Source organism: Electrona antarctica, assembly GCF_951216825.1.
Source record: "Electrona antarctica genome assembly, chromosome: 19".
NCBI classification, from domain to species: domain Eukaryota; kingdom Metazoa; phylum Chordata; class Actinopteri; order Myctophiformes; family Myctophidae; genus Electrona; species Electrona antarctica.
In genome coordinates, this window is record NC_136800.1 from 27924744 (window position 1) to 27943114 (window position 18371).

The 18371-nt window shown below is 44.1% G+C and overlaps 1 protein-coding gene across 1 annotated transcript in view; it reads left to right on the forward strand.

The window, feature by feature from the left end:
- Positions 1–11401: 11401 nt before the first annotated feature.
- The window catches only part of LOC306943085 (nuclear receptor coactivator 2-like), a gene marked incomplete at its 5' end in the record, with an annotated part of 29851 nt that continues 22881 nt past the window's right edge, over positions 11402–18371 (forward strand). Inside the window, 4 exons of the mRNA XM_079529288.1 lie at positions 11402–11493; positions 12327–12499; positions 15801–15904; positions 17060–17240. Of these exons, the coding sequence (XP_079385414.1) occupies positions 11402–11493; positions 12327–12499; positions 15801–15904; positions 17060–17240 (550 nt within the window). The remainder of the gene's footprint in view (positions 11494–12326; positions 12500–15800; positions 15905–17059; positions 17241–18371) is intronic.

An 18371-nucleotide genomic window follows, 5' to 3' on the forward strand; every position in this document is an offset into this window, starting at 1 on the left:
CAACCGGTGGAAAAGGGGCCATACTGTATGTTTGTCTGAGCCTCTCAGAACCACTGCTGGGGTTCAACCCCACTGGTTAACCCAGTAAGACCTGCTGTTCCTAAATCCTAACCTAAACCTGTTTTTCTATATCGGTGGTGCTCAAACTAAAGTGCTAATGGACCCCCAAAAGGATATATATTTAGCTGCGGATCAGCATCTCAAAATAATATTATGTTGTTCCAGGGAATTCAGGGACCGCCAGGAGCAAAGATTTGCGTTAAAAATGTCCGAAGGTCAGTAGACCGAAAGCTTGCTAAATAAATACATTGATTGTGTGCAGATCTGAGTGTGCGGAGCTTCCCTTTATTTTTCTCATGTTCCCTTTGTGTCTCCAGCACCTCACTTAAGTTTTTTCAGCGGATGAGCGGTGGTTCTTTTTACATTTTTGTCTATAGCCAAGTATAAAATTATCACCCGACAGTGATTTAGTGATTTAGCTCAAATCTAAAATGACACTAATACTGTCCCGGTCTTAGTGGGTTAAGAGAGACATCGCTGTATGAGATCAAAACAATCAGAGCAGTGGAAAATAAAGCAGAACACAGCTGCGTCTAAATGCAATGGGGCCCCGGCATAGCAGTGCCAGTGACCCATCACAGACCATTCGTTGCTGTCCGGAAGAAACCACCTACTGTAGGTTTTAGATTTTTTATTTATTTTTTCATAAATCAATGCTATTGAACACCCTTTATGTCTGTGTGTTGGTTAAAAATATATATTGAACCAATGAAACGTATTAAAAAGCGCTCCGACAAGAATCTTCTAACTCCACTTGAGCTGGATGTTTATTTTTTATTTTATTTTTATTTTTTTCATTAATTTCCAGAAAAATGAATTTGGAGTTAGGTGGTTTCTTCAGGTGCTCATGTCCAGGGGGTGTCAAAGCTTGTACATCAAGTAATGCTACAGAAACAGGAGTTATGCTCCTGAGTCCTGAACTACCGGCAACACTTCTGCATTTACTTAGTCTGTTGAGCTAATATGAGGGGCCTGTGAAAAAGTGGTAACTCAGCTTGGACTTTACGACTGTTTAGTTTTCAGAACAAACAAACACACGCGCGCGCGCACACACACACACACACACACACACACACACACACACACACACACACACACACTTGCCTTTCCATTCCAACACGCACGCGCCACAAGTCATTACAACCTGAGAAAAACTCAAAAGATAAAAGTGTGGGAGTCTCACACCATGGTGACTCAACTAATTAGTTAGCATCTTTTAACATCGTTAGTGAGTATCACCGAGGCATAGGACTATAGCTGCTCCCAAAGTCTTGACCCTGCATTTTATAGATTTTTGCTAAAGCCAACGCTATATACTTAATGTTGTTTTTGAACAGCAAAGCAGTAAGACGTAAGCGACCGACCCCAGCTAATGTACACCTCACCGCTCTGCGTCAACGCTTAACCATGAAGCACACAGCACTGATGCAAACACAATGTGTACTGTATGCACACACAAACACACACACACACACACACACACACACACACACACACACACACACACACACACACACACACAGATGTTCAAACGTGCACACACATGGACCATGTGTGTGTACCGGTCTCTTCTTGTGGGAGATAAACTGTTGCTAATCCAGCCGTGGAGAGGAGAGCAAAGCTTCTTTGGGTTCTCTGTCTGCCCGTAGACTCACAACACTACTTCCATTTTATTGTCACATGGCAGGTTTAGGTGTAACAAGAAAAAAGGAGTTGTAATTTGTAATTTTTTCGTACAAGCTCCCATCATGTGTAATTTTCAGGAAAGGGAAGAAATATAGATAGAATGAAAGAACAAGGAAAACAGGCCAGGCGTTCAAATATTCCTGTGATGAGTAGAGTGAGATATGTACATGCAGGTAGATGAGGCTAGAATAGAAGATAGTAAACAGATACATTATATACGGGTACATGACGTTACAAAACAATACTAAATATATAGATATTTGAGCATGTATAGCCTCACATACAGGTGAGACATCATTTGCCAGAATAATATCAGGTACTGTATGTCAATGTAAACATAGGTGGCAGTTCCAAGAACACGGCTTTGATTAAGGCTATCTGCATTTCACTTTATTTATTTATTTATTTATTTATTTATTTATTTATTTATTTATTTATTTATTTATTTTGTCAATTTCCCAATGCACTTACATACATAAAGAATAGAAAATTCCGTTCCCCCTCCCCCATACAAACATTACAAAATATAATAACATGTGTGACGTGCAATTCAACTAAAAGTTCCCAGCATGGCACCTAATGGTGAAGACAGTTAAACTCATCTCAACATTGCCTCTAGTTGTGGTCGTCTGTCGTTCTGCACTGATTGCCAGCGTCCAGTATAGGCTTACTTCCACGTGCAGGGAGGGAGGGAGGGAGGGAGGAGGGACTCCAGCAGGGATTTAAATAGAGCTGACCGCGTCAGGGTCCCTAGAGCTGTCCTCTGTCACGTGATATCCCTGGTACTGGTTCAATGAATGAACATTAGTGAAAGATAGCTGATCTACAAGCTCACAACACATTTTGATCTTGTAGATCTGATATTTCTTAAATGGCACTAATTCTTATTTTTTTTTTTTTTTTTTTTTAATCTGAAAGGTTCCGGCGAGCTACCCCGCGTCCGAAACGGTCGAGAAATGACAGTTACCGTGTGGGGGTCGCCAGGGGGTCCCTGTACTGTACTGTACTGTACTGTACTGTACTGTACTGTACTGTACTGTACTGTACTGTACTGTACTGTACTGTCACACCCAAAATCATCATATATACAGTGTGTGTGTGTGTGTGTGTGTGTGTGTGTGTGTGTGTGTGTGTGTGTGTGTGTGTGTGTGTGTGTGTGTGTGTGTGTGTGTGTGTGTGTGTGTGTGTGTGTGTGTGTGTGTGTGTGGCTGCACAACAGTGACATTTGGTTGTGAAAACCAACCAAACGCTATTTTCGTGATCAGACAGACCCAGCCAGCCACCCACCCACGGACACACAAAGCTCCTTAATTAAGTGGTTGCACCACTTAAAAAGACTTCACTACCTATGGGTGAATGTTCACACTAGCTGCCTTTAAAGAAAAATCACACCTGTGTGAACTGAGTGGTGCAAATCCCCCCCCCCCCCCTCTCTGTCTCTCTCTCTCTCTCTCTCTCTCTCTCTCTCTCTCATTAGCAGGCAACATGCAGCACTATCTCTCTCTCTCCGTTTCTGGCACAACAGCGCCACTTTTGGTACTCATTGGTACTGGTCACACACATAGTCACACACAAACGGACATTGCTGTTCGTTGGAGTGGTTGCACCACTCAAAAAAACTTGACTACCTATGGGTGAATGTTCACACTAGCTGCCTTTTAAAGAAAAAAAAACTTGACTACCTATGGGTGAATGTTCACACTAGCTGCCTTTTAAAGAAAAAAAACTTGACTACCGCTATGGGTGAATACCCACACTCACTGCACCACACGTGCTCCTACGGGCTGGGGCGTCACCTGTCAGCAGGGAGTGTTGGGCGGGAGGAGTAGGATGAATGCTGTACGTCTGTCCTCCCGGTGGGGGCTCCTCGCTGGCAGGTGAGCCAGTAGAATGCAACAGCAGTGACACCACACAATTAATTGGCATAACGACTAAATTAAGGGAAAAAAGGGGGTAAAGCACAAAAAAGGGGTGGAATAACCTATCAACAATTCACTGCTTTAATTCCATAATGACTCACTCACTCACTCACTCACTCACTCACTCACTCACTGTATACATGCTTAAATACAAACTGTACTTATGTTGACCCCAGGCACACTCACTCTCAAATGATTAAACAGGGACGTCGCTGACAATTTGGTTGCCCTACTCGCATATATTTGTGCTGTTCCCCCTCCCGACGAGAGAGGACGCATACATGGGCGTGCGTTATTACGTGGCAGAGCCGCAGATAAATTTGTTATTATGAGGGTCGGCTTGGCACTTTTTGGCACATTCTGTTGGCCCCCTCGGCGTGTTGCCCTACTCGCAGTGCGTATTGTGTGTATATGTACGTAGCGATAGATACGATAGCGATACACACACACACACACACACACACACACACACACACACACACACACACACACACACACACACACACACACACACACACACACACACACACACACACACACACACACACACACACAGACAAACATAAAGCATCTCTCTCTCTGTCTGTCTGTCTGTCTCTCTCTCTCTCTCTCTCTCTCTCTCTCTCTCATATTATTACATTAGTAGTGGTCAGTGACAACACAAACCAGCAGGGACAGCTGGCTGCTGCTGTGCATTATGGGTTGAATTAGCCTGTGTGTGTGTGTGTGTGTGTGTGTGTGTGGGAAGGGGGGATGTAGGCCATTGATGGTCATCATATTATTGATAATTTGTTGTGTTTTACTTAGTATAAAAGCAGATTGTGTGTATTGACACACTAAGAGGAGTAGTCTGTCATGAGGTCACCCACAGGGTGATCAGATGATGTCGTCATGTCATCATGATACTTTTGTCAATTCCACCACGGACAAAAACATTATGCAAGATTGTTTGTAACACACAATGTGTCACTGTGTGGTCACTCGTGTCACTGTGTGGTCACTCGTGTCAGTGTGTTTGGTATGCTAAGAATGGCATCTCAGTCAGTTCAGTGACATCACACTAGTATACCGATAATTTTCAAACGGTTTCCAAAATCTTTTTTCAAAAATGTTCAAAAAAATAGTTGTGAGCATAATAAAGTGTTGATTTTTCTAGGTCGTCTGAGGACGACCTAGAGAGAGACATTGACTTAAGCAATATTACAGAAGAGAGTGTGCTTTACTGTCATTAATGGCACACCTGTGTTGCTGGCGGGAACGAGCCGATAGCAAGTTCCGTAGGCAGCACAGAAGATACATTTGCAACTTAAAAACAAATTAAAATAAATCAGCTTAACATACTGCACAGTTATTGTCTCCACCAGGCCGAAGGCATGGGGAGAGAGTATGTTTTGCACTCCGTCCGTGTGTCCGTCCGTCCGTCCTTCCTTCCGTCCGTCTGTGTACAGCTAATCTCCGGCACCGTTAACCCGGTCGATGCCAAACTTTGCACACACACTCCCTGGATGCCAACGATGAACCTCTGCCCCACATTTTCCAGAACGGCCTGTTATAGCGCCACCATGAGGCAGCTTTTCACCAGGAGGCCGACTTTTGTAAAACACATTTTTTGATATTACTCCTCCAGATTCTGTCCAAAAATCTCACAAATCGTTACACAGTATCTCTATGGTCATGTGCTCAAGTCGGATCTGTCTGATATTTCATATTCCATCCTAATTGGCTATAATTGGCTTTCACAGTTTGCAAGATTGCCCCGTTTTGAACAATAGCCTCAAATCATGAACGCAGCATGCAATTTACGTGAAATCTTTCACACATTTTCTTACTAGGCTGAGGAATATATCCCACCCTTTTCACATTGGCCTGTTATAGCGCCACCAACAGGTTGATTTTTGCAAAACACATTTTTGGACAAAATGCCTCAAATCATCCAATTGCCATCAAAGGCGTATGAAGAAATGGCAATCGGTACACATGATCTCTGTAGTCATGTGATCAAGACGAGTCTGTTGGATTTCTCAGATTGTACACTGATTGGCTAAGATTGCCTTCCAAAGTTTTCAGGAGTGGCCCGTTTTGTACAAAATGCTGCACATGTCTTGCTCATCCAGAATTCTATCCTCAGAGATGCTATGAGTGATCTGGCTCTGCATTTCCTCAACAAAATGAAGCAAATTGTTGCAAAAACAAATACAAAAAAACATCCTCCTAAACATTTTGCCAAACATCACACACACTCCTATCCTCCTGGTGGAGACCTGTGCCCGGAAGGGCACTTTTTCTAGTTATTATTTGTTCTTGTGTCTATGGATGTGGGCACAGTATATATACTGTAGCTACACTTAATTTAAATGAGAAAAAGGTTGCACATCAGCAATGATTTTCAGTGGAGTGCTAAACCCAAATCCAGTATACATCAAAATGTAGGAATTTAAAAAAAAAAGACAAATTCCAAAAAGGTTGCACATCCAAAAATTTGAATAAATGGCGGACAAAGTACTCACATTGGCACACACCAAAACACGTTATATGGCTCATAGCCGAAACGCGTAAGCGTTCCTTTTTGGTGTGTGCCAATAAAGCAATGGAAATGTGAGTACACTTACTTGACTTTACCATATAGGACACATGCAGATGGAAGGATGAGACGGACATGATGTGAAAACACAGTTGTGACTCATCTCATAGTCATATCCACAGCTGCAGCATGTAATGTGAGCCGCATGATCATTAGTTCAATAACACATAACATGTTGTTGCTGCCGGGCAAACATCTCCATATGTCATCTTTTCTTTTCTTTTCTTTTCTTTTCTTTTCTTTTCTTTTCTTTTCTTTTCTTTTCTTTTCTTTTCTTTTCTTTACTTTGTCATACTACACAAAAAAGTAGGAAAAATAGCAGATCTATAAGCTCACAACGCATTGTTGTGTGTGTGTGTGTGTGTGTGTGTGTGTGTGCGTGTGCGTGTGCATGTGCGTGTGTGTGTGTGTTTGCTTTATATATATATATATATATATCATTGCCCTGTGCCTTAACAAAGCCTAAAAGCCAATTAGCAATGCAATTTTCATGTAATAATGTTCAACGACAGAAACACAATTAAATGGTTAATCGCAATTAGTTGAGCAACTATTAATGGTCAACTAAAATGTCCTAATTGTGTGACAGCCCTTATGCTAGCTGTAGCATCATTAGTTCAATAACCTCATGGTGTTCACTAGGACGCCACAGTATTTACTCCACTAGTGTGTCAGCGGGTTGCTGTGACCCAGAATGCCGTCTGCTGTGCTGTGTGACACTGGAATGTAACTATAAGTATATTTACAGTACTGTGCTTAAGTTCAATTTTGAGGTATTTGAACTTTACTTATTGTACTCCACCACATTTATTTGAAAACTTTTGATTATTATTACAAAACATACATTAATTTCCAATCACTTCAACTCTATATTGATTCTGAGCATTTGAAAATAGCCGATCTACAAAAGATTAATACACATTTTGAAATGGGACAGAACCCATACTGTTACTTTTGGAAGTTTAACTACATTTTGAAGCCAATACTTTTACTCAAGTACATTCCGGATTGGGCTTTTTGTAACAGTAAGTATTACTATATTGCAGCATTGATACTTTTACTCAAAGATCACTTTTTCCACCACTGCCCTCTGTCTGGCTCTGAAAGCACAACAACAATGTCACAGCTGACCTGGCCCACTCACTCTCATCTGTAGTACTGTTTAATATGGTTTAAACTAGAAACTCCACGGGCCTTTGGACGGTCTCAATTCTAGTTCCACACGTCGTTGGCTCCCTTGCGACATTGTCACCCTTGCAATGTTGCACTGGTAATTGTAGTGAGCAAGGAAGGTGAATAGGTGAGAATAGGGTGTAAATGCAGACGGGAAGTAAATGGAAATAGGATAGCATTTGCTGTGTATTGTCATGTTGTAATATATGGCAGTGTTTGTAGCAAGGAGTAATAAAGGCTAAATAGTAGTAGAATTAAATTTCATCCAGGATATGACCGTATGTATAAACATGAACAGTGAAACAGTAATGTGAAGCAATTTTGTGTTGCATCACCATACTGTACTGTACTGTACTGTACCATACGGTACTGTACTGTACTGTACTGTACTGTACTGTACTGTACTGTACTGTACTGTACTGTACTGTACCATATTGCAGGGGTTCTCAACGGTTTTGGCCGGGGACCCCCGGAAATGCTTTGGCAATGTCTCGGGACCCCCGTCCCGCCCCCTCCCGACCCCCAATATAAATTGACTGCTACAATAACCTTAATAATAGAGACAATACACCAGAAATATATTACTGAAACCAGATATAATCATTAGGGAGGTGTATGCATGTACTATGTGTACCATGTAAACTCTTCTTTTCCATTTTCCAGCCATTCAGTTGAAAATCCGGTTCTCCTTAGTTCTATTCAACAATTAAAATAAATAGCAAGTTGATTTTTTTTCTTTGTCTGGCTGTGTAATGTTACATATTGGCAGAATCTGCACTGTTTATATTTGTTTATGTCACGAAGATAGACTTTGAATCAGAGCTGTTTCACTGTTCAATGTAAAGTCAATTAGGACACTAGTTTAATTGGATGATCAGTTTCTAATTAACTGTTGAAAATATCTCTAGTTTTGATAAGAATTCATATTTGGAGTGACATCAGGAGTCAGGTCAATGTGTTTTGTCTCTGTCGGATGGAAACATGTCATATGTCCAAAACTGTCATATGTCCCAAACTGTTACTTTTCAAGTATGGCACTAATTTACAGAAAACACAAAAAGTAAAAAAAATAAAAAAATAAAAAAGAGGTTTCTGCCCGACAACAACAATATGTAATTGGTCTATCCCCCCCCCCCCCTCTCTCTCTCTCTCTGTCCCTTAACCCTGCTCTCCCCACCCCTCACTCCCTCCTGCTATTTCTGATTGTCTTCTCTTCTCTCCATCTTTTCTACACGTACAACACACTCACCTCTCCTCCCTCTCTCTCTCTCTCTCTCTCTCTCTCTCTCTCTCTCTCTCTCTCTATCCACCACCCTGTTTCCTCCCTCTCTCTTGTGCTGTACACTTCATCCTCTTTCCCTTCCAGTTGCTCCACCCTTCCTCCCACCCTCACCATCTCTTTCTCTCTCTCTCTCTCTCTCTAACAGAGGGTTATGTAACAGTCATGTGATGTATTGGCCGGCCGCAGGCTCTTAAAGGCCTACTGTCCACTTAGTCTGTGAGACAGGGAGGCAGGCAGGCAGGCAGGCAGGCAGGCAGGCAGGCAGGCAGGCAGGGAGGCAGGCAGGCAGGCAGGCAGGCAGGCCAGGCAGGCAGGCAGGCAGGCAGGCCAGGCAGGCAGGCAGGCAGGCCAGGCAGGCAGGCAGGCAGGCAGGCAGGCAGGCAGGCAGGCAGGCAGGCAGGCAGGCAGGCAGGCAGGCAGGCAGGCAGGCCAGGCAGGAAGGCAGGCAGGCAGGCAGGCAGGCAGGCAGTCAGGCCAGGCAGGCAGGCAGGCCAGGCAGGCAGGCAGGCAGGCAGGCAGGCAGGCAAGCAGGGAGGCAGGCAGGCAGGCAGGCAGGGAGGCAGGCAGGCAGGCAGACAGACAGACAGACATATACAGTTTCTGGTGTGATGGCTGTAGTGTGATCAAGTAGGGTGTTAATTTATGAAAAAACAGCTAAAGTTAAACTATGGAGATACAAGGTTTCTGTCCGACAGCAACGACATACAATAATGGTGGTTGTCACTCTTCTCCATGAAGTGTGTTGGGTTGTCGCTCTGGATTAGCAGGTATGCTACACCCTAGCCATCTAATAGAAGAGTTGCCATATTGAGGGGGCAGAAAACAGCCCAGTCATGTGGTTCATGTACTCGCGCGAGCCCATAAACTGCAATGAATTGGACTGGCCCCATGAAGTGAACAGAGTTTGCGTAACTCTGTCTAAAGGCTCATACATAGTCTGGATTTTCGGTGGTGGGGTGACCACCGAACTACAACATGACGTCACGAGCCGCGGTGAAGAGCAAACCACCGCCACCGCTCCAGCCCTTCTCTCTGTTTTTACTCACCACCGATCAACGTTATTTCAGCTCCGATGGTCAGCTCACCACCGGAGCGGTGGTCACCTCACCACCGAAAATCCAGACTATGAATAGGCCTTTACTCTGCGCTACACTAGACACACACCCCGGGGTGATGAGGAGTCACTGCTGCTGAACAACCATTCAGCTGTGTAGTATAGTCAAATGACGACGCGTGTGTGTGTGTGTGTGTGTGTGTGTGTGTGTGTGTGTGTGTGTGTGTGTGTGTGTGTGTGTGTGTGTGTGTGTGTGTGTGTGTGTGTGTGTGTGTGTGTGTACTATATGCTCAATGTCCCCACAAGTATAGTAGAATTCTATAAATGCACAAATTTGTGGGAACAATGTTTCTGGTTCTCACAAAATACATAGTTGTTCTATATTGTGGTTAGGAAATATATATTTTTAGAATCAGGCATATTTCTGTTCAAATTGAGGTTATAATCCTAACCCCAATTTGAATCTTTTCCTAATAGAAATATGACTGATTCTAAAAAATATATATGAACCTAACCTCTGCCTGATTCATACTTAGTTGTGTATGTTCTGTTTACTAAAGAGCTGGAGAGACTCCTGTTACTGCACACACACTCTATCAGTCTGTTGTTCCCAAACCTTTTAGCTCGAGACTAACTGGTGAAAATAGCACATCTACAAGCTAACAGCTTTGCATTACTAGCCGAATTAGGGATGTCCGAAAATGGGTTTTTTTTGCCTATTATCCAACTCTGATTCCGATATGATCAACAACCAATACCAATATATGCAGGCTTTTTTCACCAAAACTTATGTCAGGTAACAACATCACATCACATATCTCCTGTGGAATGAACACTGTATGCCTAATTTGATTGTGATGCATTCATAAATGCAACAACACTAAATAAAAACCGATACCGATATATTCTGATTAAATTCCTAATATTGGTTGATAATATCGGGGGTGCGATATATATATATATATTAAAGTTTTTTTTTAGCCTTTATTGCTTTCATTTGATATGGTACAGTAATGTGACAGGAAAGGGGGAGAGATAGATGGGGAGAAGACATGCGGCAAAGGCCGACGGGCTCGGGACTCGAACCCACAGCACGCCGGCAGGCTGGATTACCGGCCTAGGTGCCTGGACCGCTCAGCCGTGGCCCAGGCCCGGGGGTGCGATATTAACGCACCTTTAAAACTTACAGAGAGAAAAAACAATGTACAGCAAGCTCGAACATGAAACTTGATCAGTTAGTCTATTAAACGTACGTGTTTATGAAGGTGGTTTGCATGAACACACCACCACCACCTTCATTCAACAGAACATTGACCACACAGGAAACAGTCTCTTCTTCATGTCCTCATGTCACCTACTGTAGCTAGAAGCTGCTGGGAGCATCTTGACGGTTCCTCCTGCAGCCATGTCTGCATTTGCATTGTGCAAATACACCAATATGCTAATAACTCTGTCTGTCTATCTATGTATATCTCTCTCCCCTAATATTTGCTGCATCACTCATTCTTCCCCCCTCTTTCTCTCTGCTCTCTCTTTCCCTCCCCTTCTCCCACCTCTCTCCAACGCTACTCCCTCTGTTTTCTCTGTGTGTGTGTGTGTGTGTGTGTGTGTGTGTGTGTGTGTGTAGTTGCTGATGTCAGCAGAAGATGAGTAGCGGAGGTGAGAACACCCCTGAGAGCCCCAGGGGGGCGGAGTCTCTGAAGAGGAAGGACTGCCAGTCAGACCTCCTGGGGCCCAGGTGAGGAGACGCAACACACACATGGACACATGTGCTCACACAACACGCATGCACACACACACACACACACAAACCCACACACACACACACACAACCTCCACACAACCTCAACAGTAGAAAAGTGCTCTCCGATCTCCACCAGGCCTGGTTGCCTATCCAGGGCTGAGTCAGTAGTGGGGTGCAGCCCCCAGGACACGAGGAAGCTGCGGCAGCTATAGAATTTGTACGACAGGCAGTGTGACAATATATCCACCGTCCCACTGTCCTCTCGCTGTTTCTCAACATGGGGACTGGGGATCACCATGGGTCCAAATGGACAACGGGTCTGCAACTCTGAGCGAATCCATTTGGTTCCATGTACACTCTCAGAGTTAAATTAACACTGTAGAGATTATAGGGCATAGCAGTGGGCGTGGTTTTCTGGTTCCACTGAAAAATCGGCCATTCATTTTTCCCAATGAACCAATCAATTATTTTCAGCCTAGAATCAAGCCACCCAGGATTCTATTCAAAAATAACTGGTCTACTTGGAACGATGCAAGTTGGAAATGCATGCCCCACCCAAATATTATGTCTGTGTCCCTTTTATGCCCATATATGGAGTTCTTTGTCAGGCACGCCCAAATATGGAGTCTATGCAGATGTCAAAATTATGTCAGAACAGGCCAGCTCCATATATGGACACTGGGTACAGTGTTTGGGTTCCCAGAAATAAGAAACTGTGTATCAAACGGGGGCCTGCGGCCTAATGCATGACAAACCTAACCCAAATGAAAAAATGTCTGTCCCTTATCCCTCTCATCACGTGTCGTTTCTCATCCTCCTCCTCCCAGCCCTAAGAGGAGTGCAGAGAGGAGGAACCGCGAGCAGGAGAACCGCTACATCGAGGAGCTGGCCGAGCTGATCTCCGCCAACCTCAACGACATCGACAACCTCAACGTGAAGCCCGACAAATGTGCCATCCTCAAGGAGACCGTCAAGCAGATCAGACAGATCAAGGAGCAGGGTGAGTCCGCCGGCACCCTTCATCCCCTTTTCAAACCTCCCAAAGATGTGAGTGAGTGATTGATTGATTGATTGATTGATTGATTGATTGCCTTCATTTATCCAGGGTTAAAATCCCATTGCTATTGGAAAATCTATTTTCTGAGGGAGCCCATACAATGTAACTAATCATAATAATATTAATAATAACTTTTCAATGCGTCACAATGTGTCGCGACATACATATTATATTTCACCCACATTTACCCTAGAATAGGGACACAAGATAGGGATCAGCTGGTTCATGGGTTTGTCCTTGTGTTTTGCTTATAAAGGCAGGCACACATTTTGTAGTTGTTTATGGTTGTGATTTGGTGCTGATGTAAAAGTCATCAATGCTGATCTGAACACTCTGGAGGGAAGTATACTGTATGTTTGATGATGATGATGATGATGATGATGATGATGATGATGATGATGATGGTGGGAGGAAAATGATGAGGGTAATATACTATAAACTGACAGTTATGTAACGCTGAGCAACGTGATGTACATGACCTGCCTTCTCTATCTCTCTCTCTCTCTCTCTCTCTCTCTCTCTCTCTCTCTCTGTCCCCTCTCCTTTGTTTTTGGCAGAGAAGTGGACAGTATCTTATTGTTAAAGTAGAACAGAATACTGGCACCTGGTACGCACACACACACATGGTGCACATGTGGTCTACACACGCACGCACGCACGCACGCACGCACGCACGCACGCACGCACGCACGCACGCACGCACGCACGCACACACACACACACACACACACACACACACACACACACACACACACACACACACAAAGAACACACTCTGTGTCGTAGGACAAAGTATAGGGCAGTAGTTAATGCAATCAACCACACTAACATACATGGAACATGTGATCAAGTTGTATTACATTTGTATAGAGGTTATGCGCGTGACATCATCACACCCGGAAGTTATGTGGGAACACTTAGTGAGTGGCAAAAAAATACTTTCTGGCCTTGACAGCCCATACATCCAAACAGAAAAGTCCTATCTGATTGTAGTAAAGTAAACAATTTAACTCACCAACATTGCAAGTGTAATGGAAAGCTTGAGTTATCCTCTTTCTATCTACAGTGTGTTTGTTTCATACAAATCCACCATAGACATTTCATGAGTTGCTTTCGTCAAGAAATTCTGTGAAGGTGATTATTTAGTGTCAGAGTTTGGAAGCGCTCGTCTTCAATGGCACAGCGCACTGCTGCCTCCTGCATTATGTGCAATTTAGAAACGGGTGCATACAGTACTGTTGAGTGACTTCCAACGAGCGCTTCCAAACTCCAATGCTCCCATGCTGCTCAATGTCTCAGTCTAGGTGAGGGGGGCGTGTCCTGGTGGAAAAGTGACGCATGTGCATACTCTATATAGTTCTAGTTCTCGAGGTTCAAAAACAACAAATAGCTGATCTACAAGCTCACAACATGTTGCATTCTGACACACCATATCAAATCAAATCAAATCAAATCAAAGTTTATTTGTATAGCACATTTACATTGACCGAAGACAAACCAAAGTGCTGAACAGGAGCATGTAAAACAATAACAGAGCAACAACAAGAGCATGTAAAGAAAAGAAAAACAAAACAAAAACAAAACAAAACAAAAACAAAGCAACAAGTGAGACCGGAAGTATAAACAGACATGGTATAAGAAGGGTACGAGTTTTCAGGCAACATTAAAAGCCAGGGAGAAAAAGTGGGTCTTTAGGAGAGATTTAAAAACACCCAGGGACTGGGCAGAACGAATGGGAAGGGGCAGGGCATTCCACAGTGTGGGACCGGCCACAGAGAAGGCTCGGTCACCTCTAGTGACACATGAGGTTCCAGGCACAATCAAACGTAGTTGGTCAGCTGACCTCAAGGGTCTGGCTGGGACGTATGTTTTAATGAGCTCGCAGAGGTAAGGGGGGGCATGCCCATTTTGGGCTTTGAAGACAAACAATAATAATTTAAAATCTATTCTAAAGCGAACTGGGAGCCAGTGTAGGGAAGCAAGGACAGGTGTAATATGATCGCGCTTTTTCTTTCCGGTAAGGAGGCGGGCAGCAGCATTATCCGCCCGTTATCCAAACGCATTAATTATATTATCCTATTTATATTAACCGCACCAACCGCGGGCAGCACAGGGAAGCACATGGGATTCTATACGGTATACAGTACGTACTTGTACAAACAATGTCACTCACCACTGTCGTTCACCGGTGTTACGTAGTCATTGTATATATCCATATCCATGGTAACAAGCCGTTTAATACCACTCTGTCTTCATTCACGTTCTCACATCCCAACGTCTTTCATAAGGCACGAGTAAGAACTTAAATCACTTCCAGTCCCACGCCAAACTCTCCCTTCTTTTTTATTTAGTTTTAAGTTTCTCTCTCACTGCCTGTTGTTGTTTTGCACGTTAAGGACCAAAATTATGTAATATTAAAATACTACTAACGCACACACGCAGAGATTTTGTGTTTTAAATGCTATAATAGGCCTATACTGTAGATAGATGCCATTCATTTATTTCCCGCATTATTTCACCCGCGGTTTATTCAATATTAATTAATAATATATGTCATTGACCCAGATCCACCCGGTAACCGTGGCTAAATCCGCCATCTGCAGGTCTCTAGTATGCACACACTGAAAGAAATGGAAAGAAATGTATTATTGTACATTTCCATTCCAACAACATGGTTTCAATGAAACCATTGCACCTGCATGGCTACAGCTGCTATTGACAATGATATAGGCTACCCTACTAGCAATACACTTTCTTACTGCTCCGCTTAACCCATTTAGACCTGAGGCCGATTCTACAAATGCCTTGTAAGTTCTCAAACTGTTTCGTGTCAAGGACCCCCGAAATGATATCAGTAGTATGTAGGGCCAGACATGTTTTGTGCCAGGGACCCCCAGAAGAGAAGATTTATGTTAAAGTCAACTTTCCAGATACAAAAATGAATAAATAGCAGATGTATAAGCTTGCTGCGTGGCACCATGTGACACACTGTGCGCTTGTAGATCTGCTATTTTTGAAGGGTCAACGTTAACATCTAAAAAGACAGAGATGCTTCCCTGGTTCTAACGGGTTAAAACATTTACTTACAAAAACATAATTTACACTTGAATTGTTGAAACGAATGGAAACCTGGAGTCACATTAATCTCTTTTTGCGACATGTACGTCTTTTTGCAGCTTTATTCAGTGATATAGTCTAGAAGAAGCTTCTAACATCACGTCTCCGTGCGGTTGTGTCTCCTCAGAGAAGATGCCAGCGTCCAGCACTGAGGACGTGCAGAAGGCAGATGTCTCGTCCACGGGACAGAGTGTCATCGATAAAGACTCCCTGGGTCCCATGATGTTGGAGGTATAGCCTACTATACAAGCACGGTTCCACTTCCACTGCTTCATTTCAATCATTTGAGGGTCACGGACCAATTTTTATGGTCACGACTCGAGTAAAAATCAATTTTCTTTTCCTACATTTATAAAACATTCAAAATAATTTCTTTTAAATAGCCTACATTTATTTTTTACAAATTTTATTAATTTAAAACAGATAAAGAAATCTAATAAATTCCATGAATAAAAATGTATATCATTTAGAAGTAGGGAAAATGACACGGCGCATATGAGTTGGTAAACAAATAACAGTTTTTTTATTTTCATGGCTCCCTTTATTTATTTTTTCCTACATTTTGTTTTGAATTTTTTTTCTTTTTGCAGTAATTTCATGGAGAAATCAAATAGAATCCTAAGAAATTCCATAAATTAGAAAACAAATGTTTAAGAAGTAGTGAAAATAGTGAAAATATCTACAAGCTCACAACGTGCCGTGAAGCAACGCATTGTGCGCTTGTAGATCTGCTATTTACACTAGTTAATTGGGTCCCGGGCAAACATCTAATATCTTTTTTGGGTCTTGAGCTAAAATGTTTGGGAACCACTGCCCTATGGCAATGAGTACTATCACAAAATACTGTAGAGCTATTTAGGTGGATTGCAGCTGAAGGCCCTTTTTCACAGAAGATTTAAGTTTGAAATGTGTGATGAGTCGTGTTTCTGAAATATTTCACATTTATGTATCATTTGGGAAGGAACACCCCTGTCGTTTGTTCCCACGGTTCAATATTTAAGGTTCAAGGTTGCAAACAGAAACAAACTCAACGTAGTTGTGTTGAAATGCAAACCAGCTCACATTTGAGTGAACAAACAGTGAGAAGTGGATCATTTCATTTCCGTCAACACTAGTAAACTGACTAAAACAAACAGTGAAATGTAGTTTGACTTCACAGGTCAGTCTCCAGAACTCCGCTCTGGTCTTGGGTTTTTGGTGGTGTTGACGAATGTATTAGTGTGTATTAGTATTAGCTACTTGATCAGTATCGGGGGAGAGAGAGAGAGAGAGAGAGAGAGAGAGAGAGAGAAACCTTCTGCAGCGTTTTCCTCCCATCTCGTCCGTCAAAGAAAGAAAGAAAGAAAGAAAGCATCCACAGTGTTTTCCTCCCATGTCGTCCGCCAGGCGCTGGACGGCTTCTTCTTCGTGGTGAACGCGGAGGGCAACATGGTGTTCGTGTCGGAGAACGTGTGGCGCTACCTGCGCTACCAGCAGGAGGCGCTGATGGACAGCAGCGTGTACGACGTGCTGCACGCCGGAGACCACGCGCACTTCATCAAGATCCTGCTGCCCAGCAGGAACCACGGTGAGCGCTTCCCGACCCCAACCACACACACTGACACAGACCACGCCCACTGCTTCCCGACCCCAACCAAACACACGGACACAGACCACGCCCACTGCTTCCCGACCCCAACCAAACACACTGACACAGACCACGCCCACTGCTTCCCGACCCCAACCACACACACTGACACAGACCACGCCCACTGCTACCCGACCCCAACCACACACACTGACACAGACCACGCCCACTGCTACCCGACCCCAACCAAACACATTGACACAGACCACGCCCACTGCTTCCCGACCCCAACCACCCACACTGACACAGACCACGCCCACTGCTTCCCGACCCCAACCAAACACATTGACACAGACCACGCCCACTGCTTCCCGACCCCAACCAAACACATTGACACAGACCACGCCCACTGCTTCCCGACCCCAACCAAACACACTGACACAGACCACGCCCACTGCTTCCCGACCCCAACCACACACACTGACACAGACCACGCCCACTGCTTCCCGACCCCAACCAAACACACTGACACAGACCACGCCCACTGCTTCCCGACCCCAACCACACACACTGACACAGACCACGCCCACTGCTTCCCGACCCCAACCAAACACATTGACACAGACCACGCCCACTGCTTCCCGACCCCAACCAAACACATTGACACAGACCACGCCCACTGCTTCCCGACCCCAACCAAACACATTGACACAGACCACGCCCACTGCTTCCCGACCCCAACCAAACACACTGACACAGACCACGCCCACTGCTTCCCGACCCCAACCAAACACACTGACAGACCACGCCCGCTGCTTCCCAACCCCAACCAAACACACTGACAGACCACGCCCACTGCTTCCTGACCCCAACCACACACACTGACCACGCCCACTTCACCAACAACCTGCTGCGCAGGAAACACACTCGCTCGAGCCCACAGATATCGCAATGCAACATTCTAGGTCACTGTTTCCCAAACAGTGGGTCCCGACTCCCGACCCACCAATTTGTGGGTCGCGGACACATTTTCATGGATCCCTTTGTTTTTTGTTTTCTACCTTTTCCTTACAGCAGTTCTGATCCCTGATCAAACCTCTGAATGACGTCATTATTGTAGTCTTCTTTAGC